The sequence below is a fragment of the Colletotrichum graminicola genome (assembly GCF_000149035.1).
Source record: "Colletotrichum graminicola M1.001 genomic scaffold supercont1.29, whole genome shotgun sequence".
Lineage (NCBI taxonomy): Eukaryota > Fungi > Ascomycota > Sordariomycetes > Glomerellales > Glomerellaceae > Colletotrichum > Colletotrichum graminicola.
Genome location: NW_007361033.1, coordinates 482,050 through 510,027, shown reverse-complemented (window position 1 = coordinate 510,027; position 27,978 = coordinate 482,050). Strand labels below are relative to the sequence as shown.

The window sequence follows — 27,978 nt, the reverse complement described above, 5'->3', positions numbered from 1 at the left end:
TAATAATAATACTTTAAAATATAAAGTAAGATAGGTAGTACAAGGTTATAATTAATATATAGGTATAGATTACCTAGAAACCTTTTCTACTACTTATAAGCTAGAAAACTATAAAGCTATACTTATATTAGCTATAAAACTAGGCTAGGAATTAAGGTAATTTAACGTTACTAATGCCTTTTGCTATGCTAATATAGATAAGAATATATATATTAAACAGCCTACTAGTTTTATATATAATTTTAAGAGTAATACCTATAAATATAACTATAATAATAAAGATATAAATAAAAACTTATACTATAAGTTAAATAAAGCCTTATATAGGCTTAAACAGAGCCCTAGACTTTAGTATAAATACTTTAAATCTATTATAAATAAATTAGGATTTAAAGAAAGTCCTTACAATAAAGGGATCTTTATAGCTAATAATAATAAGATAAAAAGGGCTATAATTTACCACGTAGACGATATAATAATTTTTTACCCTACTAATAAAGAAATAGATTATTTCTATAATACTATAAGTAAAGATATAAATATAAAAGACTTAGGAATTCTACATACTTTTCTAGAGAATAAAATAAATATAGATAAATATAATAAGATCCTATATATTCATTAGACTAGTTATATAAATAAATTACTAGAGAAATTTAATAAGAATAATATAAATCCAAAAGATAGTCCTGTTAATCCTAACTTAAAAATTAGGAGAAATAATAACCAGGCTACTAAAGAGGATATAAAGATATATCAGCAATAAGTAGGCTCTTTACTTTACGCTAGCTTAAAAACTAGGCCAGATATAACATATGCCATTAATATATATGCCCAATATATAAGTAATCCTTCTAAAGAGCATTTTTTAGCTCTAGATTATATATAGGGATATTTAAAGAAATACCCTAATCTAGGCCTAGTAATAGACTGTAAAGTAGACCTACAGATAGTAGGTTTTACAGATTCTAACTAGGCTAGAGATCTAGATAATAGAATATCTACCTCTAGTTATATATTTACCTTTAGTTACTATAATATTATTAGTTAGAACTCTATAAAACAGAAAACAGTAGCTTTATCTAGCTGTAAATCTGAATATATGGCCTTAACAAAAGCTACTAAAGAAGCTATATACCTATATAATTCTTATAAATATATTTATAAAGAATTAGATCTGGATTTAGAATTAAATAAACCTATAATATTAATAGATAACAAAGCTGCTTAGAGAATAGCAGAAAATCTAGAACTACATAAAAGAGCTAAACATATAGATATTAAATATCACTTCTCTAGATTACATATAAATAATAAGGATATTATACTATATCACGTCCACTCTACAAATAATTTAGCAGATATATTTATAAAAGCAGTTAATAATAATATAATTAACTACTTTAAAGATACTATAAATCTTAATATTAAGGGGTTTTTACCTAAGCCTATAAGTAATATAAAATATAAGGCTTTAGAATATAAGGAATAAAGAGGTTTCCTCTTCTTAATTTTTTTTACCTTATTATAAGGATTGTTTACTATATATAACTATAAAGGGTTTAAAGTTTTCCCTTATATATATACACTAGGTTTTTTCTTTTTTTTTACCTATATAACACGTAAGCTTTATATAAATATATAAACCTTAAGGAGGTAACTTAGATATAAAAGCTTATATAATTATAACCTTAAATTTAACCTTAAATTTAACCTTATTTATAACCTTATTTATAACCTTAAAGTAACACTACTATATATATATATATATATATATAAGATATCTAATATAACCTTTACTTCTAGATATAGACCTATAGAGATTTACTCTCTAGTACTCTATCTCTAAGAAGTATAAAAAGTAGATATATTAATAGTAACTAGATTTACTCTAGGGTACTAAAAATAAAATATCTACTTAAATAAAACTAGATATTAAACAGACCGTATTATGCTGTAACAAGCTGTAACAAGTAGTGTAACAGGCTGTAACTAGCTTAAAACAGGCTGTAACAATATAAGGTTTCAAATCTATATAATAGTATAATAAGTATAATATAATATAAAGGTTAATATATATATTACTAGAAATATAGAAGTTAGTTAATTATATATAGAGATAAGATCCCCTTAAGGGATTCTAGCTCTCTATACCTTCTAAGCACAATAAAACTACACCTATCTTTCTACCTATCTATTTACCTATCTATCCAGTTAACCTACTAATCTACCTGTTATTTCTTAATCTAACTAGTGTTTAGTTATTACTAAAGTCTACTATAAGTTACTTACTTATAATCTTAAAGCCTAGTAAAATATAATACTTTATTATAAAGTAAATATAACTTTAAAAGATTTACTACTAGGCCTTATAGTTATAGTTACCTAGTAGCTAATAAAAAAAGATAATACGCCTATATAAGGTAAAGTTATAAGTAATTTACCTTCTATAGTAGGATTTAAAGGAGGTAAAAATCCTACTAGTAGGCCTTTTTTACTAACTATAAATAACTTTACTAGTAATATAGTAGTTAATTTATCCTTTAGTAGTAAAGAAGTTAGCCTTTTTATATAGTAGTAGTATTAATTACCTTTATAATAGTAGCTATCTTTAATCTAATAGTATTATTATATACCTATTACTTTATTAATTAACTTATTACTAGCGTATTTAATAAGAGAGACTAAAGTGCTATTATTATTACCCCTATAACCTAAAGAGTAGTTACTTATAGCGTAGTTACTAGAGGTATAAGATTTTATAGGCTAGTTTCTTAAAGTTAAAAGGTAATAATAGGGCTATAAAGGCAGTACTAATATAGCCCTTTAATAACTATAAAGCTCTTTATTAAGCTTAGTAGTTATTTAGCGTATACTAAAAAAGTAGTATAAAGAAAAAGGTATACCTAAATCCCTTATTAGCACTATATAAAGGTTAATAAAGACTTTCCTACTTATATAGTAGTACTATAAGTATAGTAAATATAACTCTACTAGCTCTAACTAATAGTATAAATTACTATATATTACTAATAAAGTTAATAAAGTTAATAAGGTTAATAAGCAGCCTATTATAAATACTATAACTAATAAGATAAGTAACCTTAAGAAGGGTAGATTTAGTTAGTTAAATTAAATCTAGTAGTTATAACTATACTAACCTTTAGGTAGTAAATAGTCTCTTTATCTCCTCCCCTATATAACTAGGTAATTTATCCTTACTAATTATTTATATAAGTTAACACCTTTTTAACTTTATAATACGTAATAAGCTAAATAACTTTAGCTTTAATAAGTTATATAGTAGTAAAGCTAATAACTTAATATATATAGCTAATAATAAGTTATTAATAGATTTATATAAAAGTAATAAAAATAAAAAGTAATATAATAAGGCTAATAAAAAGTAAGGTAGTAAAAGTAAATAAGTAGTTACTATAGTTAGATTTCTTTACTATCTATTAATAGTTATTTTTTTTCTTTATTACTACTTTAATAATAGTACTTTCTCTACTAGTTATAAAAGCACCTTTAATATTACTACTATCTTTATTAATTAATATATTATTAAATAACCTTTATATACTATTAAAGTTAATAAATAAGTAATAAAAATAGCCTTTTATCTATTTTATACTATAACTAACCTCTACTATATAATTATAAAGTAGCTTATTAAAGTTATATAAATCCTCTTTATCTTTATTTTATTCTAGGTACTACTTATAAAAGAGCTTCTTAAGGTTACTAAATACCTCCTTAATAAGGTTAAAGTTAGGTAAGTATAGTAGTAAATATAATAGTTATATACTAGCTAAATTATATACCTCTTAAATATCTTATTAGTAGTAAAAGCTAGTATTATTTATAATAATAACTAACTTTATAGTAAGAAAGGCACTACACTTAGGTAAAACCTTATTTTAAATCTATATTATAAACCTATTACTATTTATTATACTTAAGTATATTAATATATTAAAAATACTATCTATAGTAAAGGTAAAAAGGATTTAGTATTACTACTTATATTTAAGCTTATCTTTTTAATATAGTAATAGTCCTTTTAGTGCCTAACTTATCCTCTATATACCTATACGTTTATTAACACCTAACTTATTAATAAATACTAATTACTTTAGGTAGTATTTATAAATAGTATATATTTAGTTACACTATAGTACCTTATCCCTTTAGGTAGTAATAATATAAATAGACTTTAACGTCTACCTAGCTATATAAAGCTACTAACTAATTATTAACTTATAAACCTTTATATTAAATTACTTATAAAGGAAATCTTATATTTCTTTAAGGCTAAGGTTATTATAGTAAGTAAAAAGCTTTAATAACTTATATAGTTACTATACTTCTAACTTTATTTAGCTTTACTAACTAGTAAGATAAATTATTACTTAGCTAGTTATTTTATAATAATAACGCTATTACTAGACTATATAAGTAGTATAGCCTAGCTACTTAGTAATCTTTTTATTTATTTTCTTAAATAACTTAAGGATTTATACTATTTTTTTTTTCTTACCCTTATTTAACCTTAGTGCTATTATATTTATTTAATATAGTATTTATTTAGTAAGGGATAGTAGTAGTAAGTAATAGTAATAAGGTTATTATAGACTTTACTTTTTTTATATATATATTACTCTTATAACTTTATTAACTTAGCCTCCTATTTAAAAGGCGTACTCTTATAGACTATTATAATAAGAGATAAACCTATCTATAAGGTAAGTGTTAAAAAGATAATTAGATATATAGCTAATAAGTAGCTTTATATAGGTCTAAATCCCCTTATTATTATTATTATTACTAGTATATATAACTTTAAGTTATTATAACTATCTAATATTAGGTAATATTAATTTTAGATCCTATTAGCTAAAAAACGCGAATTTGCATGGGGTTGCATTTATGTGGCGCAGGTGCACGGACTGAAAAATAGGTTTTGGACGCTGCCAACGCAACAGACTGTATGTGGGGGTGTAGGTGGGCTTCATATAGAAACGCTGGAGGGAGCGAGCTGTGCATTTCGGCTATCGCACTCTGCCACAAACAAAACACGTCGGTTCAATTGGTTGAGGTAGGACTTGTACACACTATATTGGCTTCGTTGCATCCTTCTTCTTATTGACGCGAGTTTCCCTGCATACTGTGAACTGTGGATGGTAGAAACACCTACCTGTCTAGGTTGAAGAAGATGTTTTTTGCCTCGACTGCTGAACGACGTAGCCAATATGCTGCAGTCTGAATCGCTGCGGACTGACTGTATCAGAAGAAGGCTAAGGCGGTCTCGAGATGGCCTCGTGCTCGGAAAGTCGTACCACCGGGGAGTGCTTCATCCTCTACACTACGAAGGATCATCACGAAGCCTGGCCACAGGGCAGGCTGCAAGCACGCTCGGCCACGAGTATCTCAAACGTGGAGAGCGCATCAAGTTCACGGATGCTCACCACGAGGAAATCAATGTTTCAGATATCGCACAGAGCGGTTCAGTGTGTGCGTGCGTGTGCGTACGTGTGCATGGACTGTAATGGATTCATTCTATCTTTAATTTCAACTCATTTCAGTCGTCCAAAGTCTTGTTTTTCTTTTTTTTTTTTTTTGGAGGAAAAAATTAGATTTCCATTCGATACACTCCTAGTGTCTTGTAGAACTCCGACGCCTCCATGCTCCTAACGCATCATCGTCTCACTTGCTCGGTCCGTCCGACGGCAACCCTGGCGCTGTCGCCTTCCACCTCTGACTTAGGCCGCGATCTTCTTCTTCTTCTTGTCCTTGCGGCCGGTAACGGGGGTGATCTTGGGAGGCGGGACCGGGACGTTGGGAACAGGAGCGGGAGCCGCAGGAGGAGCACCGACAGCCGGGGGAGGTACCGGTGCGGGGAGGGGAGCGCCGACGGCTGGCACAGCAGGCGGGATAGGAGCAGCCGGAACCGGCGAGGGTGCTGCCGCCGGGGGAGGTACCGGGCTCCCCCGGGGAGAACCAGGGCTAGCAAGCGGGATGCCGCTAGGGTTGGCTGGGCCAGCAGCAGGAACCGGGGCAACAGCAGCAGGAGGCGCCGGGGCGACAGCAGCAGGAGGAGCCGGAGCTACAGCAGCAGGAGGAGCCGGAGCTACAGCAGCAGGAGGGGCGGGTGCCGGGGCAGCAGCGGGAGCGGGCACCGAGTAGGCGGCGATGCCCTGGTCCAGTACGGATTCGATCTTGGATCGGCTATCGGCGGCGATCCTCTGGCCGATTCTGGGAACCTTGTCCTCCAGTGCGGCAGTCAACGCCACGGTCGAGACCTTTTGCTTCTGGAGTGATTCCAAGGCGACGCCGCTGACGCCCATGTTGTCGAGGACGGGCTTGCGAGAGACCAAGTCGTTGATCGTGGTCGTCGTCTGATCGATGAGATCGTCCGTCGTCCGGCGGAGCCTGGCCGCCCTGAAGACGCCGAGGTCGCCAGAGCTCTGGATCTTGACAGTGGCCTGCTCCGTGGCCGACTGGGTCTGCTGGGAGGCGATGAGGAGGTTGTTGGCCGTGGCGGGGCCGCCGTCCAAAGCCAAGATGGCGTTGTCGAGCGTCGTGAGGGACGCGGAAACGGGGGCCAGAGCCTTCTCGATGGCGTCGGGATCGCCGGGTGCCCTCTTGCCCACCCCGGCAGCCCAGAGGGACTGGAGGGGCATGGCGGCGGTGATGGCCGCCTGGCCGAAGAGAACAAGTACCAGCTGCGGGGAATGCATTTTTTGGCTTGGTATGGCAATGCCAGACGATTCGGGGGTCTGAAGGTTTGTGGAGAAAAGATGGTAGAAGTGACCAAGCTGATGTCGTTGAGTTCTTGGATGCTCCAAAAAATAATGTCTTGTTTGACGGGAGATGGAATAGGTTTATAACCTTCGCTCGACCTGTCCGTGACGGTCCCAAGACTGGGTCGTCAGCAGCATCGAGATGGGCCGGACGCGGTGCGGCATCGTAGGCTCCAACGCAGGCTGCAGACGTGAGACTGTTGAAACGTATCTTGGAGGAGTGTAGGAATGTGGCATGCCGATAACCCCCCTCCATCCACTCGCAGGTCTGGTCTTTGCGTCGGGGAGGTAAGGGTTCTCGAGGTGTTGGCGGCCACATGAGGTCTGTGTTTGAGCCTGTAAACACCAATCGGCGCAAGGGCGTCTCTCTACTTCTGACAGCTCGATAACAAATGGTGTGTCTCCGCAGACGGATGGATAGACTTTGCTGATCGGTGAACCCTCGACCCGTGCGTAGCAAACCTTATGCAGGAAGGGAAGGGAAGGCAGAAGCAAGGACCTTGGCAACAAGAGGGACAAGGTTACGGGGATATGATGACAGATTCTTTGCAGGAGCCTCTTGAAACTAGATGTAGGCATACCTAGTACACTACAGTCATGTGTAATCGGGGACCTAGGAGGATGCTCCGTTGAACTTTGCTCCCGGACGCATACCCATGCTAGGTAGATCCCCCCTCGTCAGATGAGCAGCAAGCTGCAGTCTCGGTCAGGTAGCCGGGGACGCAGGTCGAAAGCTCAGACCATTTTGCAGGACGCAAGATATTCAAATACAAATACCTATGTGCACTTGGACCGGAAGAGGGCGCGTTATTCGTCAGCGAAGATGGCAAAGGCCAACAACGTTGCTGCGCCCCCATGCCTCTGATGCCCGCGGGCCGGTGCAGCTCTTCCCTCTCCACTTGCTTAACCACCGCAATGGATCGAAGGCCGTGCATCGCGAGGCATCCGGGTTGTGAGTAACACGCTGCAGGATGATCTCGTAGGCCCTGTTGGGCTGGGCGAAACTCGATTGCATCTCCTGCGGGCGACACAGGGACGGTAGGACGTTCCACCCTTTCGACCTTGTAACTCGGCCGATATGGGGGAGGAGGGGACATGGCTATCTCATCCTCCCCGATGCCATGGCTTTCGTCATTCGGCAAGTAAACGGCCTTGGCGGCGAGGAAGCTCACGCTACCAGTTTACACACCCGCACTTGGACGTTGGGACTCAACTTGCAGGTATTCGGCTGACCTGTGTCCCGATCAGATATCTGTGTTTCTGGTGTCCTAAATCGGTTCCAAAGTTGGTTGAGAGCACCAGCCGTAGCAATGATCAACCAGCCTCTTTTCGTTTTCCTCTTCTTTCTAAGATAAAAGAGGCTCTTTGCATGATGCAAAAGTTTGCAATGGGTTGATTTATCTATGGCTGACTTACCATAATGTTACGCGCCTACCTGTTCATGGTTATTCAATCACGAGGCGCCCTTGCTTGTTCCGTATGCCTCAATGGTGTATAAACGCGTCTCTCCTCCGTCAGCAGCCTGTGGGATGACCTCTAGTCCGTCCTATCATTCCAAACGGGCTGTAGCAGATACGCGGAGACCGTTCCCTCGCTGTCCACACCGCATCCAGACAAGAAAGTACCGGACATACGAATGCTGGGAACTATCAACGCCGTCGACACAGGTGCAAACGTCATTGTACTCCGTACACACTCCGCAGCTGCAGTTCAGCGCGCAAGGGCTTCTGTGAGAGACGCTCAGACGGAGATGCAACGACGCATGTAGGCACCCTACTTGACCGCAAGGGAGGGAGGGAGGGCTTGACCACTTGCGCTCGTGCCATTGATACTGGCCGCAGAGCAGCTCCTTCTCAGGCCGGGAAGGGGGGCGAAGAAGGGGGTAGCATAAGCATCGGTAGGTACGCCGATGAGCCAGGCTGGTGCGCCCTGGCCCAGGGCCAGCTTGGGACGGAGCCCGGTTTCATCACGGACGGCGTGGCTGAGATCAAGGGACTCGCCACACAAGAGAGATGTTGCACAAACGCCTCCAGCCACAGTCTCGCCATGCACTTTGTTATTCGTCCCCGGGTGTATAGCGGGCCGGATACCAAGCCGTGGAGCGGGAGAGGCAATCAAGGTCAGTCCAAACGTTTTGTTTTCTGACGGGAGGGGGGAGCTTAGATCACGGCTTTGGTCTCATGTTTATTTAAGCTCATGACCATGCTAAAGTAAACCCCTCTTGATTTACGTGTTGCTTCAAATGCAGCTCGGTTCCCGAGAACCCTTGAAGGAATGAGCTTGTCATCCGACTCGAAAGAAGGAAGTCGTTCAAATCTTGACTTGAGGGCCATCTTTAGTCATCCAACACTGTGATAAACGGCCAGAGTTACAGGATGAACCTCTCGGCCATAATACCATAGATGAAAGGCTTTTGGCGGTTTTTAGTCTTTCGCAAGTAGAGTACAATATGCTCGTTGGTGGGCAGACCTGTCTGGCCCAGCATCACTCCAGCAACATATGTTCAAGAAGACTGCGCAGCTCATTACACAGCAGAACTTTTGATTAATTCTCAAGCGCTGGCAATGACAATTCCGAGGTTTGGAAACGCTTGATGCGGCAGTACCGGAACTTCGGATATCATAACTGTCTTCTTCCCCCGAGAATAATACTGCTCGAATATAAGCCAAATCACTACAGGAATGAAGTCCAAGGAAACTTTCAAAGTTTAGAAGCGCGAAGATATCATCAATGTATCCTAAGAGAAAAGGATTTGGTTTAAATTGGCACAATTGGAGCGCCAACAGAGCCTTCTTTTGGTTGCACATTGCAATATATGCACAAGCTTGTCATTCCTATTCTGAGGAGTTTATATGCTCCTAGCATAAAGCACCTTACCGAGCTTCAATCATCTCAACGCATTGTTTTTCGTATCGCTTCCATATATATTCTAGTAATTATTAATACAGCCACGCACTACATGGTGTTGTGCTTCATTAAGCCGGCAACCAGTTCCCTTCACGAGCGGCCGAGGCTATTGTGTAAAGTGTCATTTTGAAGTGGTTGTAAGTACTGTAAAGACACATCCAACTATGTTTGGAATAACGCGGCCTACGAAGAATGTATAACCGTTGGAAACTTTAAAAGTTGGGAGAGAACAAGTGGCATGTGGACAAGGCAACAATCCTACGGTCGGCGACCTTCCTAGGTGGGCGGTGACAATCCCATTCACAGGCCCACCGCAGAGGATGCCAAGGCTCCATTCGTACGCGTCCAGGTTAGGCCTGTCTGTGATGAGTCAGACCGAACGGATGATGGCTTCCAACGGCCACGAATCATCATCTACCTTGACGGCTGGCCCGCCTAGGCAGCTTCGAGTACAAAAAGGGTGGCACGGTGCAAGTATACGGGAGCCTTCCCCGCTGCGAGGTCGAAACAAGCTGCGCGACGGTTACAGGACCAGAAACATGGGCATCGAGATTCAGACCATAGTCGAGGCCGACTTGCGGCGCTGCGCCGAGATCGAGGACTTGGCCTTCGCGGAGAGCCCGCTCAATCAAGTGCTGTTCTCCGGCCCCTTGCCGGAGAACATGTCGGAGGTTCGAGCAGACGAGATGGCCAAACAGCTTCGCGAGGACACGACCGTGCGCATGTTCAAAGCAGTGGACACTGCGCTCTCGGGCGACGAGGCGATCATTGGTTGGTGCAAGTTCAATGTACACGCGGATGGCATGCCAGAGCCAAAACCGCGAGAGGTGCAGCCGGGGTACAACGAGAAGGCATACCGCATGATGTTTGGCGGGCTGGACGAGATGCGCAAGCGTTTGATGGCAGGGAAGCCGTCCGTTTGTAAGTGGTCTTTGAGAGGAAGAGGAAGAGAGAGGGAGAGAGGGAGAGAAAGACGAACAAACAACAGAAGAGTTGGCTGGTTCGGTAGCTAACAAGACTGGACGCAGATATCCACATCCTCGTAACGGACCCCAAGCACCAGCGGCGCGGTGCTGGTCTCCAGCTGATGACGCCGGGGATGCAAGAGGGTGCTAGGCTGGGGGTACCGGTGTATCTGGAGTCGTCGGCGGCCGGCCATCATTTGTACACCAAGGTTGGATTCAAGGATGTTGAAGAGCACCGGGTGGACTTTGGCAGCTTGGGCGTCGATTTGGTTCACTTGAACTGGGCCATGATCTGGGAACCGCCCAACCAGCGATGCCCTTGAAACGACTTGTTTTGTTGATTGGTTGGGGGTATGGTGCGTTGCATGCCCGGGTGTCTGCTGTCAGCGCCAACGGCTCGAGAGATGTGGGAAGGGGGCGTTTCCTAACGGTGATTTTCCTAAATCGATGCTGAGGGTCAGACGTTTGCTGGAGAAGAGTTGGACGGGATGCAATTCCGGGACTGTTATACCGTACACATGGAATTATATTCGTACGGTATGATTGTACTACATCTCGCAGATCCCATACAGTGTGAATGATATGCGCTCTAAATAGGAGGAACGCCTGAGGGTCATCGAGGCGAGGTGGGGCGATAACGGCGATAACACACCTGCCTCATATGCTGGCTCTTGCCTTTGGCCTCCTGCACCTCACCTCGCCTCACCTGCATTTGCATCCCGCAGCCAGCCAGTCCTCTATAGTGTGGCCCTAGCGTCTGAGGCCGCGGCCTTTCCCGACAACACAGCACTACTGCTGTGGTGTACGTACTAGGGTAGGTAGTTACCTACCTACCTACGGATACTATGGTACCCATCTACCTACCACCCTACTTAGTACAATGTATATACGGTAGGGCTGTAATAGATGACGTAATCAACCATCTTCCGTACCTAGGTACCTAGTTAGTGGAGGGGCAACCCCCCCCCCCGGACTCTGTGACAGCTAAACTCCGACGCAAAGCACCGTCCGAACTGTTTCCGTCCCCGTCCCTCACATCTGTCTGTCTTTGCTTGCTTTCTCATCCATGGCCGCCATCTTGTGGGATCAGAGCTGCTACCTCGAATAGGTCCCTCCCACAGACTGGCACCATGTCATACGTCGCCCCCATTCACAGGCCAAGCAGCATACGCCACGCCTTGAGCGTACGCTTGTCAGAGGACGACGAGACCGAGAGCCTCGTGGTAGCGTGAGTTTGCCGCCCTTCCTGCCCCTCCATGCCCGGCTGTCTCAATACGCCGCCGCCGCCTCGTTTTCGCTGCTGTCCTTCCAATGCATTCGTTCTTCCCCCTCGCTGACACCCTTCAAGAAGGTCCAACAGGCTCGAAGTATGGCGTGTCACGCCCACCGACATGTACATGCTCGGCTCTGCCGTTGTCTACGGCACCATCCTACTCCTCCAACGACTACGACCCAAGGACAGCAATGCCGACCTGCTGTTCGTCGGCACCGATCGATTCCAATACTTCACGGCGAGATGGGGCCCCGGAACACAGAGGCTGCACACCGAACAGGTCATAGAAGATGCCGCCGAACCTCATATGCGCGACGCCCAGAGCCAGGATAAGTGCCTGGTAGACCCCACTGGCAGATTCATGGCCATGCACCTGTGGGAGGGAGTCATGAATGTCATGCGCCTGGGAAACCGCAAAGGCCAATTCGCTCGTCTTGACGGAGCATGGGAGCAGGTCCGCCTGTCCGAGCTCTTTGTCAAGGCCAGCGCCTTCGTTCCCACCGACACGGGCAACCCAACCATCGCCTTCTTATATCAGTCCAATATCGACAAAGAAGACGCCCGACTCGCCATTTACCGCCTGATGGGCGATGACAAGAACACAAATGTTTCGAGGTTCGATCCGAGCAAGGACAGGGAGTACGAGCTTGACATCAAGGACCCATATGCCCGCATCATCATACCCGTGCCCATCATCGAAGACGACGTCAAGCGTTATCACAAGAGAGACACTACAGGGTCGAAAGCACAGTTGGGTGGCTTGGTCGTTGTTGGGGAGACTTTGCTGGTCTACGTCGACACCCTCACGGGGACAGTAGTAGAGGAAGGGCTCGACAGTCCGGCCATCTTCGTGGCATGGGCTGCTTACGACCACACAAACTACTTCCTCTCCGACGATTATGGGAACCTTCACCTCCTGACGATTCAAACTGAAGGCGTTGTTGTCACGGGCCTGTTCATGAGAATGCTGGGCGTCACTTCTCGCGCATCGTGCTTGGTATATATGGGTGATGGTATGCTTTTCCTGGGCTCCCACTACGGCGACTCCCAGCTTCTCTCAGTCTCTGTTGAGACCGAAACGACGAAGCTCGTCCAGACCATTCCCAATATTGCCCCTATTCTCGACTTCTCCATCATGGACCTGGGAAACGCCGGGGACAGCCAGGTGGGCAACGCCTTCTCCTCGGGTCAAGCCCGCATTGTTGCTGGGTGTGGCGTTCACCAAAACGGCAGCCTACGAAGCATTCGAAGCAGCGTCGGTCTTGAAGACATCGGCGTTCTCGACGACCTGCGCGATGTTCGTGGGCTGTTCAGTCTCCGATCCTATGGCTCGGCCAAGGTCGACACCCTCGTTGTATCCTTCATTACGGAAACCCGAGTCTTCAGATTCGACCCGGAAGGAGGGATTGAAGAGGTCTTTGACTTCCAAGGCCTCGTCTTGGATAGACCCACGTTGGTTGCGACGACTTTGCCCAGTGGCCATTTGTTGCAGATCACAGCCACCGCCGTGACAGTGCTTGACTCGGAAAGTGGCGTAACGTTAAGCACTTGGGCTGTGCCGGACGGGAAGACAATCGTCAACGCGTCGGCCAATAACAAGTGGGCCTTGTTGTCCATCAGTGGCACAACTTTGGTGTCTCTGAACCTGTCAGATAACCTGTCGGCTCAAGAGCAGGTCTTGTGCCGCCCTATTGGCGGCCAGGAGGATCAAATCTCCTGCATTCACGCCGCTCGCGACCTTGATGACATTGGTGTGGTCGGCTTCTGGGCGACCGGTTCAGTGTCCATCATCCATCTCGGCACACTCCACGCTCTCCAGGGAGAAACCGTGAAACAAACTGACGATAGTGTGTCAGTCCCAAGAGACCTGGCCCTAGTACAGCTTCACCCACCACACCTCCTAGGTCCCACTCTCTTCGTAGCTATGGAAGACGGGCAGGTGGTGTCCTTCAACGTGTCAAAAGAAGATTTCTCGCTGTCTAGCCGGAAGAGCGTCACGCTGGGCAGCCAGCAGGCTGGCCTTCACATCCTGCCTCGACCAGGCGACGAGGGTATCAGCAACATTTTTGCCACCACCGAGCACTCCAGCCTCATCTACAGTTCGGAAGCACGCGTCATGTACTCGGCAGCTACCGCAGAGGATGTAACTTATATCGCGCCTTTCGACTCGGAGGCATTCCCCGACGCCATTTTCCTCGCCACGAACCGCAACATTAGGATTGCCCACATTGACCCCGAAAGAAGGACGCATGTCAACCCGTTGCAGCTGCGCGAGACGGTTCGAAGGGTCGCGTACTCGCCAGCGTTGCGAGCTTTCGGCATTGGCACCATTCACCGCGAACTGACCAACAATGAAGAAGTGGTCACCAGCTCGTTCCAGCTCGTTGACGAGATCGTTCTCGGAGTCGTCGGCAAGCCCTTCCACCTGGACGGCTCGATCTCGGCAGAGATGGTTGAGAGTGTCATCAGAGCGGAACTGCCAGATAGTATGGGGCAGCCCGCAGAGAGATTCATTGTTGGTACGAGCTATCTGGCCGATCCGGACATCGACGAGAGCGGCGACACCAAAGGCCGCATTCTCGTCCTTGGTGTCGACTCGGACAAGAACCCGTACTTGATTGTTAGCCACGAGCTGAAAGGGGCTTGCCGAAGCCTTGGCGTCATGGGTGAGAAGCTTGTTGCTGGGCTGAGCAAGACCGTGGTAGTGTACGATTATGTCGAGGAGTCGACCACATCAGGGGCCTTGCGCAAGCTGGCCACTTTCCGGCCTTCGACGTTCCCCGTCGACATCGATGTCCATGGGAACATGATTGGCATCGCCGATTTGATGCAGTCGTTGACCTTGGTCGAGTTCGTTCCGGCTCAGGACGGAAACAAAGCCAAGCTCGTGGAGCGAGCCCGCCATTTTCAGTACATCTGGGCCACTTCGGTGTGCCACCTAGAGGGGCATTCTTGGTTGGAGGCGGATGCGCAGGGCAACCTGATGGTGTTGAGAAGAAATCCTAACGCACCGACAGAGCACGACCGAAAGCAAATGGAGGTCACCGGTGAATTTCATCTCGGGGAACAAGTGAACAAGATCCGATCGCTCGACATAACGCCCAACGAGAACGACCCCATTATCCCCAAGGCGTTTCTTGCTACAGTAAGATGGTTTCAACGCACCGGAAAATACGTGTACATGTGCTGATAGGTGACAACAGGTCGAGGGGTCGTTGTATGTGTTTGCTGACATCAAGTCGGAATACCAGAGCTTGTTAATCCAGTTTCAAGAGAGGCTGGCAGAGGTAGTGAGAGCACTAGGACAAGCCGACGGTGAGCCTGGTTCCGGCCTGTCATTTACGACGTGGCGAGGCTTCAGGAATGCCAAGCGTGCCGCGGAAGGCCCGTTTCGGTTTGTCGACGGCGAGTTGATCGAACGGTTCTTGGATTTGGACGAGGCAAAGCAAGAGGCGGTGGTTCAAGGTCTGGGACCGACGGTGGAGAGCATGCGCAACCTGGTTGAGGAGTTGAAGCGCATGCATTAGAGAAGTATATGCAAATGTAGGATATATATGGGAAAGAGGAGTTTGGTGGCGGGAAACGGCCCAAACAAAGCCTCGTTAACGGCCAACGACGGGGAATATCACGGACTTGGATGTCCATTCACCACTAAACCCGATAGAGTTTTCTGAAGGTGAAGTGGAATGATTCAATTGGAACCCCAGGACCATTGTGCACTGAGCGGTGGAACTCGTACAAGCACGGAAACCCAAAACTTTTACCTCAATGTGCCTTTTGCTAATGGGGGGAATGCAATTATCCACAGTAACGCTGTCATCACTCGTGCCACTCCGGAAAGGGCCGGGTCCCCAGCTGTCTCGGCCAGCCAATCACCAGCCATCAATTTCAGAAAACATATGCCTGAGGCCATCAACCAGAAAGCTTTCCCGGCAATCCCAATCCTCAAACCACGGGCATCACGAAAAAAAGACGCTCTCCTAACCCCCCAACGTCATCCCTCCCAATTGCATCTCGCAACCCACGCCCGCAAACCCTCTCCCCTCCTCCTCCGGATTTCACGAGATGGCGCCTCTCGCACACGTATCCCGAACCTGCCTGCGGCAGTTGGCGCGAAGCAGTCCGTCCGCGAACACGGCTGCGCGCGCCCTCAGCACTTCGGCCGCCCGGAACGACTCGACCGCCACGAGCTACTCGAGCCCCTTCAAGGGTGCCCAGGCCGGCAACAAGATCCCCGATTTCAGCAAGTACATGAGCAAGACCAGCCCCGCCACCAACCAGCTCTTCGGATACTTCATGGTCGGCACCATGGGCGCCATTACCGCCGCCGGCGCCAAGTCCACTGTCCAGGGTAGGGAAACCCTTCCGTTGCCCCGAAAACAACCAAAAGCCGACACCGGAGACGAGCATGACGGAATTCCAGAGGGCGGAGAAGTAAATGTTTGAATTGTAGGCTGACGGGCGGTGCCAATTGCAGAGTTCCTTGTCAACATGTCCGCCTCCGCCGACGTTTTGGCCATGGCCAAGGTCGAGGTCGACCTGTCCACCATCCCCGAGGGCAAGAACGTGAGTGGCCCGAAGACATGATTCCCAGTGCAATGAACTCGAACCCGGGGGATGGCTATGCTGACACGCGAGGGGACGAACAACAGGTTATCATCAAGTGGAGAGGCAAGCCCGTCTTCATCCGCCACCGCACTCAGGCCGAGATCGATGAGGCCAACAAGGTCTCCATTTCCTCCCTCCGTGACCCCCAAGCCGACGAGGACCGCGTCAAGAACCCCGAGTGGCTCATCATGTTGGGTACGTTTTTGTTTTTCGGCTACACTCCTTGTCAAAAGTTTCGCGATTGGACTCCGGTTTGCCGAGGAGCGGGTTGACGCTAGAGCCAAGCAGCCACGTCGGCTCAACCAATTTTGACACTAGGGACTTTTGGTGTCGGTTGCAAGAAGGGGCTTTGCTGACTCGATATTGATTACAGGCGTCTGCACGCACTTGGGTTGTGTCCCCATCGGCGAGGCCGGTGACTTTGGCGGTTGGTTCTGCCCCTGCCACGGATCGCACTACGATATTTCCGGCCGTATCAGAAAAGGACCGGCTCCTCTCAACCTCGAGATCCCCGAATACGACTTCCCCGAGGATGGCAAGTTGGTCATCGGTTAAGCAGCACCACTGTAAGAGTATAAGACGGAACGCGGGTAGAAGGCAAGGAGTACGGAGAGCAAGCCTGGGCCCCTTTCCGGAGGGGACGCGGACGCTGATGGCAACAACAACAAACTACTAGACCAACTTTTCTTTTGCATCGGAGACGAGGTGGTGCTGGTTTGGGCCAACCCAGAGAGACGAAGAGGTCGTTTTCTTTTTTTTCTGTTCTTAGACGTGTCCCTCCGGGCAATGATGCCAATGTACAAAAGTCACACGAGCGTCCAGGAACAATGAGCAGCCTCGCACCTTCCTAATAGCCAGTGCTGACGTCGGTTTGAGGCGTTTATGTGTGTGTGTGTATGTGTGCATGCGTGTGTGGCCAGTGATTGACTAACGAACAGCAGGGAAAGCACGGACAACCCCGACTATCTGTCATTGGACCGGGACGAGTATGCTACGAGGTGTTCCGAGGACGGAATGATAAGCGGACGGTGGCAGTCGAAACTCATGTGAGGGCCTCGGTACCAAAGTTGGTATATATATAAGCACCTACCTATCAGCAGTAGCAGCAGCAGCAGCAGCAGCAGCAGCAGCATCCAGGCGTCACGAATGGTTCCGTCAGGAAGGGCTTGTAGGGGATTCCGGGCCGGCTTTGATGGGTGTGGGTAACAATCCTCCCGGCGACGTCTGAGACGGCACGGCACGGTACTTGACCGACGTGACCGTGTCGATCACACGGCCCCCGCGCTCTCGTGTGACGGAAGGTTGACAGATGACGGGTGGTGTGGCAAAGACGGCGCTTGGGTGATGCCGTCCCGATTGGGGCACATTACCCGGGATAGTGACTCGTTGGTGTCTGGGACGGAATATTTTTTTATTCTTTTTAGGTGGGTTAGCGGCACAGGGGAGGAGGCATAAAGGTATGTCATGCAGCCGCCTGCCCGTCATTTGAGGATGGGCTGACGGGATAATGTTGGGTTGGGAGGATGGGATCATGGTCATGGGGAAGATGGATGACACTTAGCGGAGATGCGGTCCGGCGTAACGACCAAGGCGATGGATTGTTAGAGGAGGAGGAGGAGGAGGAGGACTAGTAGATGGGGTGTTTGGAGAGGTCTTGGCGTCGCAGGAGATGTCTAGCACACCCCATCGACGAAGAGAGTACTTTTATTTTTATTCCCTTACTCGTTTGCTGTTTCGAAGCGCGTTCTGCAAGTCATATGGAAACACAGCTCTCTCTCTCCCGTCTTTACTGCGTATAGCCGCTGACTCTCACATATGACATTTAAGTTTGAGTTTTTTTTTTTGCCCGAGAGTTTCATTAGAATAAATAAAGCTCCTCGGTCTGGATTTCCAAGGTGTCATTGATGTCAGGCTATGTTTAGGCTCGTACCTCGTGCTAGAGGGGGAAGCAAATGGTGACGAAAGATGAGATGACAACTCTTGGCGAGACATGTCAAGGCCGCTATAAGAAAGCGGTCGCTATTATAGGATACAGACATATTCTGCTGCACGGAACGTGGCAACAAGCAAAAGATAGGACAAAGCCAAGATGGCTCACAAGACAGGTATGAATGAATATCAATACGGATACCGTAGATCTACCTGTGGTGTACCTAGCATCACGGACGAGTTCTACGCAGTATGCCACGCGGTTTGAGGATGAGCAGGGATCCGGTTTCCTCGAGACCCCAGCAACGGCCCGCCCCTTCCCCACAACACACAGTCCGAACTGGGACCAAGTAAACCAATCACGTGGCTCCGAGGGGCGGCTCGCTTACAGGAAACACTCTTCCGCGACAGGCACCGTCTGATTTGCACGATGCTCAAACTCTGCTCAACTCCAGCCTGCCATGTACCTACCTACAGGCTACAGCCTACAGGTATGGTATGTACCTAGGTATGTCACTTTCGGACAAGGGCTGGAGGGACCACACCTTGATTGAGGATCCCGAAAAAGGGGCCAGCTCGCTTTTCGAGCTCTGGTACGGATTACCACTCTGGAAGGAGTATCCGTGCCTGCCGCCTGAATGAGCCGAGGAAACATTTCCACCTGCGTCATTGAGTCCTTGACCAAGCGAGCCGGGCTCTGACTCGAGTCGCGGAGCCGATCCCTACTACTAGGCGTCGGTCAGATGGGATGACTTCGGACCTCCATCTTGTCGATATCGACTCCAGCGAGCGAGCTTGGTCTCCCGCCGGGCTCACAACAGAATCTGCTCACCAATTACCAAACCCGCCTCCGTCGCCCGTGTGCCTCTACTGAATTCGTCTCAAGTGATTGATCGAGCTCCGTTTATTCTGCTCCGATTATTCTTGTATGTCCTCCACCTAACCTCATCTTCCTACGCACACCCCTTTCCATCGTACTGGCATAAGGTACTGATATCCGTACCGAGTATTCTCTTCAGATTGGAAACGGTGCGCGCAACCTGTCACGTATCGTCAACCTTGCGCTGCCCCCTCCCCAGCGGAACTGGAAGAACTATTGGCTCGCACACAAGCAACAACTTGCCTCCTTTTCTCATTGCCATACGGATGGATACCATGCGGATGCCCGCCTCCGGAGGACAGCCCAGCCGAGGAGGGAAGTGCCTCACAAGTTGGCCCACTCCTGGTGTTACATGGCTGCCAAGATGCATCACCGGCCGGTAGAAACGCCAACGTCTTGCCGATCGGCGCGCTGGTCTTCCCAACCGGGTTGCTCAGGGGCCGCCGTCACATTCGCGGCTGTGAGACGGGGAGGCCCAAACAGACGGAAGCGAGCATCTTGACAGCCCGCTACCCCCCCCCCCCCCCCCCTTTGGTGTGCCGGACGTTCACGACCCGCTGCAGTCAATGCCGTATATAAGTCCCCTCGTCTTCTGCGATTCAATGATGGGACGAAGTTTTGTTTCCTCATCAAGCTCTTCCTTCAGCAGTCTTCTCTTTCGTTCAGTTCTGGCAACTTCCTTCTTTCGTGTGTACTTTATACCCTTCATTCTTTCCTCGTGATCCTTTTCTACAAGGCCGGTCCTTCTTTTTCACTCAGCAACAGCACTCGTTCTACTAGTGTGTTGTTCGAACTTCCCCTAAGCCTTTCCGCTATGAAGTTCCAGGCCTCCACCGCCGCCTTCGCGGCCCTCCTCACCCTCGCCGCTGCCGAGGTGCCGCAGGAGCACTCGCACGAGAAGTACTTGAGGGCCGTCAACGACCTCCTGAAGCAGAACAATCCCCAAAACATCCAGGACGCCGTCTTCGGCCTGTTGGGCAATGCCGCCGCCGCCGACGGCGCCGGCGATGTCAAGAACCTTGACTGTCTGCACCAGGCGACGGCCGACTCGGCCTTCTCCACCGCCAAGGCCGCCGGCGACGTCGACGGCATGGCCAGCGCCCTCGTCTACGCCGCCGTCGAGCGCAACACGGGCAAGGTCGGCCTCAAGAGCGTGCTCTGCACCGACAAGGCCGAGAACCCCGAGATCGCCGCCCTGAGCCAGCACCAGGATCCGGCCTCGGAAGGCGCCGCCGAGACGAACAAGGCCATAACCCTCGAGCTGGCCAAGCAGCTCGCCTCCGTCGGCGCAGACCCCCAGCTCGCGCTCGACTCTGGCACCTTCAAGCCCGGTGATGTAAGTCTTTCACCTTTCCTTTCCCCCCTCTGAGACACCCATTATAGAGGTGTGTATAGTCAAGCAGAACTCGGACTGACGAAAGCAAACAAAAAGGTCAACGACAGCACCGGAGCAGGAAACACGTGCGACGACGCCAACGACGCCGAGGGCTGCATCTTCAGCCAGAACCTGCTCGTCAAGGACGCCAGCGCCGACGAGATCGCCGCAGCCGCCGCCGAGGTCTCCGGAAACGCCGGCAACGGCGCTGATAATGCCGCCAACTCGACCAAGGTCGCCAGAAGATTCCGTTCCAGAGGCCGCCGCGCCACGACTATCCTTCCTTCGGGCCGTCGCCAGGTCAGGGAGATCGAGAACCGGAACCAGAACCAGAACCAGAACCAGAACAACAACGCTGGTGCTGCCACCGGGACAAATGTCCAGACCTTCACCGGCGCCCTCGGCGGCCCCGCCCCGCCCGTCAACTCGTCTCCCGCCGCCACCGACAAGCCCTTTGATGTCAACGGCTCGACGTTTGTCAACAAGGGCGCCGCTCTGCAGCGCTCGTGCTCCGTGCAGAACAACGCCTGCTCCGACGCCGCCAACTCGGGCGCCGAGGACATCACCGTCGCCGACTGCCAGGCCCAGGAGGACGAGTGCCTCGCCGCCGCGTCCCTTAAGAAGCTCCGTCGCTCCTCCGGCGGCCACCGCATGCGCATCGCCTCCCGCCAGGCTCTCGACTTTGGCAGCTGCCAGGACCCCAGCATCGAGTTCGCCGCCGGCCTCGACGGTCGCAAGGAGGAGTCTTTCGCCCCCGCCGGCGACTTCGAGCACGGCTCCGCCCTCAACATCAACGTCATCAGCAGCTTCATCTGCGGCCAGCTCCAGTCAAAGTGCAAGGCCGATGCCGCCGCCGTCGACGCCTGCAAACAGGGTCAGGCCGCGGCGCAGGGCCAGAAGGGCCAGGCTGCCGCCGACGCGTTCAACTCGGCCCTCGGCGTCTAAGGGGCTTTGCGGTGTTGTGCGGTGATGGTGCATGTACCATGTATTATCTTGTAGTAGTACTGTTTTTTTTTTTTTTTTTTGGTCGGTTTTCGCGACTACATCAAAAGAAGACCAGAGTTGCAGCATCGAGCGAAAGTGCTCGGTTCTTTTCGATAGTTCATGAATGATCAAAAAAAGAAAAGGTTCCTTCTTGGTCTTTCAATATCTGGGTTTCACTTGGTGCCATGTGTGAAATGTCTGAAATCCAAGCCCGATTCTGGGTTCAGGGTGTTTTATCTGGTATAAGTTGAGCATGGATGAGAGGCAACTCTTAGTCTCTTGTCAAGTCTCGACTCAACGAACAATAAGCTATATACAAAGCACCTTCGTAGTCGGCAGAGGTGAGTAGAGATTTCCCGCATAGACTGCTCATTAATGGGGCGGATGATATTAATAAAAAGCCAGTAATTAAATCAAAAATCCTTCCACCTTAAACTGTGGGATCTTCATGCACCGTTTTTTCCTGCATCTCCAGCTCCAAATGTCACTCCACATTCCCAAAACGTCTGAATTTTCTCGCCAATCATTCATTCATTCACTTACTCAACTCACACACACACTCTCTCTCTCACCGGCACAACGTCAAAAACTTGGTCACTCATCACTTTTCCACTCACATAAGCCCGTAAACTCGGTTTCTAGACAAGGGGGAAAAAAAAACACCTCATTTTTACCATGGCCGAGTATAAGTACGCCGCCATTGGCGAGCGGGATTTCAGAATCCTCTCTCTCGCGCCAGGGAAGCTAGACGAGCCCCTCCGAGGCGACCTGCTCGTGCGCCCGATCGGTACCTACCTCAATGAGGCCGGCAAGCACGAGGGAGAGCTCCCCGAGTCGGCGGACTCGTACGAGGCCCTCTCCTACGTGTGGGGTTCCGAGGACAAGCCCCGGCGCATCATCATCTCGCCCGCCGGCGCCGAGATGGCCATCACCGAGAACCTCTTCCACTGCCTCAGGCGCATCCGCCTCGAGGACCGCCCGCGTCTCATCTGGGCCGACGCGCTGTGCATCAACCAGGCCGACAGCAGGGAGAAGGAGTCGCAGATCACGCTGATGCATGACATCTACGTCGGCGCCCGCCGCGTGCTGGCCTACCTCGGCGAAGAGGCCGACGGCAGCGGCGAGGCCATCGAGCTGATCGAGAGGTACTGGCGCGTCAGTCTCCCGAACCCCCTCAACGCGGGCGCCCGCGCCTTCGTCGAGGGCCTGCTCTCCGAGCCGGTGCCGGACGCGCCCGCGGGCGGCGCCGAGGCGGAGCTGCCCCCGCAGGGCGACAACAAGTGGATGGCCGTGTCGCGGTTCTGGAACCGGCCGTGGTTCCGCCGGGTCTGGGTCGTGCAGGAGTTCATCCTGGCGCGGGACGTGTTGATGATCTGCGGCGACAAGACCGTGAGCTGGTCGCAGTTGTGGCCGGCCACGGTCGCCCTGGAGGAGCCCGAGAGCCCGCCCTGGCCGCTGGTCAACGCCGCCGGCGAGGAGATCAAGGGCGCTGCCGACCTGATGGCCAACATGGCGCAGCGGCTGCGGCTCTACCAGCTCGGCTCCATGAGGGGCAACTCGGACGAGCACGGGCACGGGCACGGACACGGTGATGACGACGGGCATGAACACGGGGGTGGATGCTGCGGAGGCCACGGCGGCCACGAGCACGACGAGCACGACGAGGGCGAGGACGAAGAATGGGAATCGGATGACGGGGAGAACTCGGACCGCTCGACAGACCTCCTCAGCCTGCTCCTGTCGTTCCGCGAGGTCGAGGCGACCGACCCGCGGGATCTCTACTTTGCGCTCCTCGGCCTCGCCTCCGACGGCGACAGGGAAGAGTTCCGCCCCGACTACTCGGCCACGTTCGAGCAGACGGCCCTCCGCTTCGCCCGCACCCTCCTCCACGAGCCCTTCAGCGAGGAGCTGCTCGACCACGCCGGCATCGCCGAGAGCCTCAACGGCGAGGGCTTCCCCTCCTGGATCCCCGACTTCCGCAGGCCCTGGCGGCGCATGACGGTCGCCGACGCGGCCGAGTCGGAGGCCGCCGGCGAGACGGACTTTGACTTCGGCTTCGACCCCAACGAGGACGAGGACGTGCTCCTCCTCAAGGGCGTCAAGGTGGACACCATCACCCACGTGACGGCTGTCCCGCGGCCGGCGCACCTGCACGCCGAGCAGCCGTCGCTCTGGGTGAAGCGGGACATGGTGACGCTCTCGAAGCTGCTCGCCGGCATGCCCGGGTTTGAGGAGGCGGCGTACGCGTCGGCGACGACGGGGGGCGAGGAGTCCGGGCTCGAGGCGGTGCTCCGGGCGCTGACGTTCTTCCGCACCGAGGCGGACGAGGCGGAGGAGGACGAGGACGAGGAGGTGCCGATGACGACGCTGAAGCTGGCGTGGCGGTTCTGCACGGCGGTCGAGGACGACGACCTGTCGGCGGCGCGGCCGGAGCGGGAGGCGCTGCGCAGGGAGATCATGCTGTCCGGGTGCACGGCCGAGGAGGCGGGCGAGGCTCTCGAGGCGGCGGCGCAGGTGCTGATCAACCGGGTGTTCCCGATGCGGGCGGCGCTGGACCTGGTGCTGGCCAAGGGGGAGCGGTACGTGGGCATGGTGCCGGACGGGTGCGAGGCCGGCGACGAGGTCTGGGTGATGAAGGGGTGCAACGCGCCGTTCGTGCTGCGGCGGAGCGCGCAGAGGCAGGGCGCGAGGCGCATCGTGGGCGCCGCGTACGTCCACGGCATCATGAACGGCGAGGCCGTCGGGGAGGATACCGCGTTCGAGCCGGTTGCGATTCACTGAAGGTGGGCCATGATGCTATGACGAAAAAGAAATGTTGGAAGAGAGGGAGATGAACCCCCCTGACTGTAGATGCTTCAAATAGAGGAGAAGAAAGGAAGTGAATAAAAAGAAGCTAGGTACGGAAAGTTTACAATCGCCTTACAGACATGAAGTGTGCACCTGGATGGCCTCGGGCAACCCCGGATCCGCGAACGTGAGCAAACGGCCGTGACGGCGCGGGGTGGGTCGGACGGGGTCTCTGCCGGTTCGCTAGCGGTGCCGACTGATCATATGTTTGTGGCTGAGACTGTAGGCGTCATCGATGGTCCCTGGCATCATCATCTGGAGGAGACACTGCCTCGAGCGGGAGCTGGGCCTTTGTCTGCTGGGGCGTAACGTTGACTAGAAAGTGATTCTGACTTCATTTCATGGCATCAAGCTTACCTTTAAAACACCTACCATCTCACGACATCTCGATTGCCTCTTTACGTCTCTAAATACACCGTGTTGTCTCGGAACTTTGGACGGGGTCCAGAACCAAGATAAGATGCCTTCATCCAAGGGGAAGCCTACTGATCCCGAGCTGAGAGAAGAGCTCAAGGAGGGTAAGAGTGCTTTGGGAACAACATCAGCTGATCAAGGGTGGGGTGCTGAAACGATACTGCAGAGATCAAGCAAGAACCCAACAAGTCCGGCGGCGGAGAGGGACAGTGGGCGGCATGGAAGGTAAGCCGAACTGGCGTGAACGATTTCCAACGAATACACTCCTCGTTCATTCCAACTCCTTGTTGCACTCTGGCGATGAAAAAGAAGAAGCGAATTCTCAACGCTGATGATCATGCAGGGGGCCAAGCTGGCGAAAGAGTACGAGAAGCAGGGCGGCGGTTACGAAAACGAGGCCGGGTCCAAGAACGAGCCGAAGAAGGGCGAGCCCCAGAAGAAGAGCGAGAGCAAGAAGAAGGCCGAGACGGAAGAATAGCTGGTTCTGTCGAAGAAATATATGACACAAGGAAATGTTGATGCCCCCCCACTTTGGGCGATTGTTGTTGATCCAATGATGACCTGGTAAGAGACGGGCGGAAATACGAGGGGGTTGTGCCGCATTGCCGTCGCCTATCTGAGAAGCGCAAAGAGGTAAGATTCGCTTACGGGGGTCTTCTCATCTCACTTTTAAGCCAACAAATAAAACACTCAACGATAGTCGACCGACAAGCATCAGTAACAGGGCAGGTTTTAGGCGAAAAAGAAGAACAAGGAAGATGCGGCACCCCGCCATCTCCGACGTCGCCGAGCACGACGCGCAAGACGAGGACGAGGACGAGGACGACTGCTGGACGCCGCTCCAGCGCGCGGCGCTCGCGGGCGACCTCCCCGCGGTGCGCGCCGCCCTAGCCGCGGGCGCGGACGTCAACGCCCCGGCACGGGGCTACTACGGCCGGACGGCGCTCCAGGCGGCGTGCTCGGCGTCCCGCACGGAAGTGGTGTCGGCGCTCCTGGCGGCCGGGGCGGAGGTGAACGACCGGCCGGGGAACAACGACGCCAAGAACGCGCTGCAGATGGCGTCCGGGCGGGCGGACGGCGCCGGGATCGTGCGGGCGCTGCAGAGCGCGTGCGCGGCGGGGGCGGGGGATGTGGTCGATCTGCTGCTGCGGGAGGCGGGGGCGGATGTGAACGCGGCGCCGGCGGCCACGGGAGGGCGGACGGCGCTGCAGGCGGCGGCCGAGGGCGGGTTTGAGGGCATCGCGAGGGCGGTGACGGAGCGCGGGGGCGACGTCAACGCGGCGGCGTGCCGGGCGCGGGGGTTCACGGCGCTGCAGGCGGCGAGCTACGGCGGGCACGAGGGGCTGGTCGAGATGCTGTTGGAGGCCGGGGCGGACGTGGATGCCGAGGGGAGCCGGTATAAGGGGGCGAGGGCGCTGCACGCGGCGGCGGAGGGGGGCCACGCGCGGGTGTGCGAGATGCTGCTGGATGCCGGGGCCGAGATTGATGCCGGGGCCGGGGTCGGGGCCTGGGGAGGCCGGCAGACGGCGCTGCAGTGTGCGGCGGCGAGGGGCCACCAGGATGTGGTGGCACTGCTGCGAAGGAGGGGCGCGACGGGAACGGAAGGTGGAGGGATGTTTCTGTTTGGTTAGGTCTTGTTTGTCTGTGATGCAATACGATGCAATGCATCATAATCACCAGATAAGATTACATGGTTGGTGGAATGTGATATCTCTGGGCCATGTGGCCCATTAGGAAACGTAAGGCCAACTACTTTGGAACAATCGACTCTGAAACCTGACCTCTTGCTGTTACAAGTGCATACAAGCACATACTAATACATGGTACACATGTGCCAAAGAGAGACAGGAATACCTACACGTGTGTGTTGTGCTCGTAGAGACGTCTGGGATCCATGTGTTCCCTTTTCTCCTCACGAGGTAACCAACAGCAACAGCACACAACCACCCGAACGCAGCCAAGGTTTCCCGCCGTCGCATTTCCCGTCAGAACATCGGCCAAGTCAGCCGACTACCAGGAGACCAGGGCATCCCATCCACACCATCCTTGGGGTTCCCCTCGTCCCCAATGGTCACGCCGACGTCAATTAGCGGGCACCTCACGGTACACACCATGGATGAATGAATGGGAAGCTAAGCTAGAGAGACGGATAGACGGACGGCCGCGTCCAGCCGGAGGGGTAGCGGCCCCGCCTATCATCGGCTTCCACCGGCCCCCCCTCCGTGACGCCCCCCCTCCGCCGGCAAGACTTGGCCGTCTCGCCCAGCAAGGGGGAGAGAGAGAGGCAGGGGAGCTGGAAATTGGGGTTTTCGAATTACCTAATAAGAAAAAGGGTTCCCCGAGTTTCCAGGTTCCAGGTTCCCCCCAACTCTTTTGAGACGAAAGACATGCACACCGTCTGGTGCTCACTCCCTACGCCCTACGAGTGGAGGCTCAACCTCTCCCATCCATACCTTTTTTCTTTTTTGTCTTTGCTTTTTCCCTCTCGAAGTCGCCTGGCGTCCGGCGTTTAACAACCGGGCTAGACTCTCCCACCCCCCCCCCCCCCCCCCCCCCGTGACATAAGATAAGCATCGGCTTGCTTGCTTGCTTTCCCACTGCTGCTGTCCACGATGTCGCTTGTGGGCCTGCTGACCTCGTTTTCCCTCTCTTCACGGGAGGGGTTGGAGAAAGTGTTCGAAAGCGTCCCTCTAGTTGATCCTTCTAACTGACGCCCATTTCGACCTCTAACCTAGGATATCACTGGAGCACGGCATCCTCCAGAACTAATACTCCCTCACCCTATTTAAGCCGTGGACTAATGTATCTACAGGAGCTCCAAGCGGTCGAATATCATACGAGTGATAGGGTGGGAAATCGACCAAGATGCGTTCCAAGGGACCGTCGTAAGACTCGGCCATTTGACGATATTGACCCTCCTTGCGTTAAACTAAGACACACATTAAACACGTAAATTTTAAATACCAGGCTTCGGCTGGTACGACTTCGTC

At 51.1% G+C, this 27,978-nt stretch overlaps 9 protein-coding genes across 9 annotated transcripts in view; 8 read left to right on the top strand and 1 right to left on the bottom strand.

Annotated features, from left to right (window-relative positions):
• Window positions 1–5,765: 5,765 nt before the first annotated feature.
• Window positions 5,766–6,743, bottom strand: GLRG_07288 (uncharacterized protein; the record flags this gene model as incomplete). Its single annotated transcript, XM_008097973.1, has 1 exon — window positions 5,766–6,743. One exon carries the CDS (start codon window positions 6,741–6,743, stop codon window positions 5,766–5,768), a length of 978 nt encoding a protein of 325 aa, XP_008096164.1.
• Window positions 6,744–10,252: 3,509 nt separating this feature from the next.
• GLRG_07287 (acetyltransferase) lies at window positions 10,253–11,001 on the top strand (the record flags this gene model as incomplete). The annotated part of the gene is made up of 2 exons (XM_008097972.1): window positions 10,253–10,634; window positions 10,742–11,001. The coding sequence occupies 2 exons, from the start codon at window positions 10,253–10,255 to the stop codon at window positions 10,999–11,001; spliced, it is 642 nt and encodes a 213-aa protein (XP_008096163.1).
• Window positions 11,002–11,808: 807 nt separating this feature from the next.
• On the top strand, window positions 11,809–15,478 carry GLRG_07286 (CPSF A subunit region; the record flags this gene model as incomplete). The annotated part of the gene is made up of 3 exons (XM_008097971.1): window positions 11,809–11,906; window positions 12,027–15,096; window positions 15,155–15,478. 3 exons carry the CDS (start codon window positions 11,809–11,811, stop codon window positions 15,476–15,478), a joined length of 3,492 nt encoding a protein of 1,163 aa, XP_008096162.1.
• A 538-nt stretch (window positions 15,479–16,016) lies between these two features.
• GLRG_07285 (ubiquinol-cytochrome c reductase) lies at window positions 16,017–17,114 on the top strand (the record flags this gene model as incomplete). The annotated part of the gene is made up of 4 exons (XM_008097970.1): window positions 16,017–16,302; window positions 16,429–16,517; window positions 16,604–16,754; window positions 16,933–17,114. The coding sequence occupies 4 exons, from the start codon at window positions 16,017–16,019 to the stop codon at window positions 17,112–17,114; spliced, it is 708 nt and encodes a 235-aa protein (XP_008096161.1).
• A 3,068-nt stretch (window positions 17,115–20,182) lies between these two features.
• On the top strand, window positions 20,183–21,688 carry GLRG_07284 (uncharacterized protein; the record flags this gene model as incomplete). Its single annotated transcript, XM_008097969.1, has 2 exons — window positions 20,183–20,704; window positions 20,801–21,688. The coding sequence occupies 2 exons, from the start codon at window positions 20,183–20,185 to the stop codon at window positions 21,686–21,688; spliced, it is 1,410 nt and encodes a 469-aa protein (XP_008096160.1).
• Window positions 21,689–22,402: 714 nt separating this feature from the next.
• GLRG_07283 (uncharacterized protein) lies at window positions 22,403–24,508 on the top strand (the record flags this gene model as incomplete). Its single annotated transcript, XM_008097968.1, has 1 exon — window positions 22,403–24,508. The coding sequence occupies one exon, from the start codon at window positions 22,403–22,405 to the stop codon at window positions 24,506–24,508; it is 2,106 nt and encodes a 701-aa protein (XP_008096159.1).
• A 526-nt stretch (window positions 24,509–25,034) lies between these two features.
• GLRG_07282 (uncharacterized protein) lies at window positions 25,035–25,466 on the top strand (the record flags this gene model as incomplete). Its single annotated transcript, XM_008097967.1, has 3 exons — window positions 25,035–25,092; window positions 25,155–25,213; window positions 25,332–25,466. 3 exons carry the CDS (start codon window positions 25,035–25,037, stop codon window positions 25,464–25,466), a joined length of 252 nt encoding a protein of 83 aa, XP_008096158.1.
• A 280-nt stretch (window positions 25,467–25,746) lies between these two features.
• On the top strand, window positions 25,747–26,619 carry GLRG_07281 (uncharacterized protein; the record flags this gene model as incomplete). The annotated part of the gene is made up of 1 exon (XM_008097966.1): window positions 25,747–26,619. One exon carries the CDS (start codon window positions 25,747–25,749, stop codon window positions 26,617–26,619), a length of 873 nt encoding a protein of 290 aa, XP_008096157.1.
• A 1,234-nt stretch (window positions 26,620–27,853) lies between these two features.
• Window positions 27,854–27,978, top strand: part of GLRG_07280 (uncharacterized protein) — a gene marked incomplete at both ends in the record, with an annotated part of 1,251 nt that continues 1,126 nt past the window's right edge. The window contains one exon of the mRNA XM_008097965.1: window positions 27,854–27,873. Coding sequence (XP_008096156.1) covers window positions 27,854–27,873 — 20 coding nt within the window. The remainder of the gene's footprint in view (window positions 27,874–27,978) is intronic.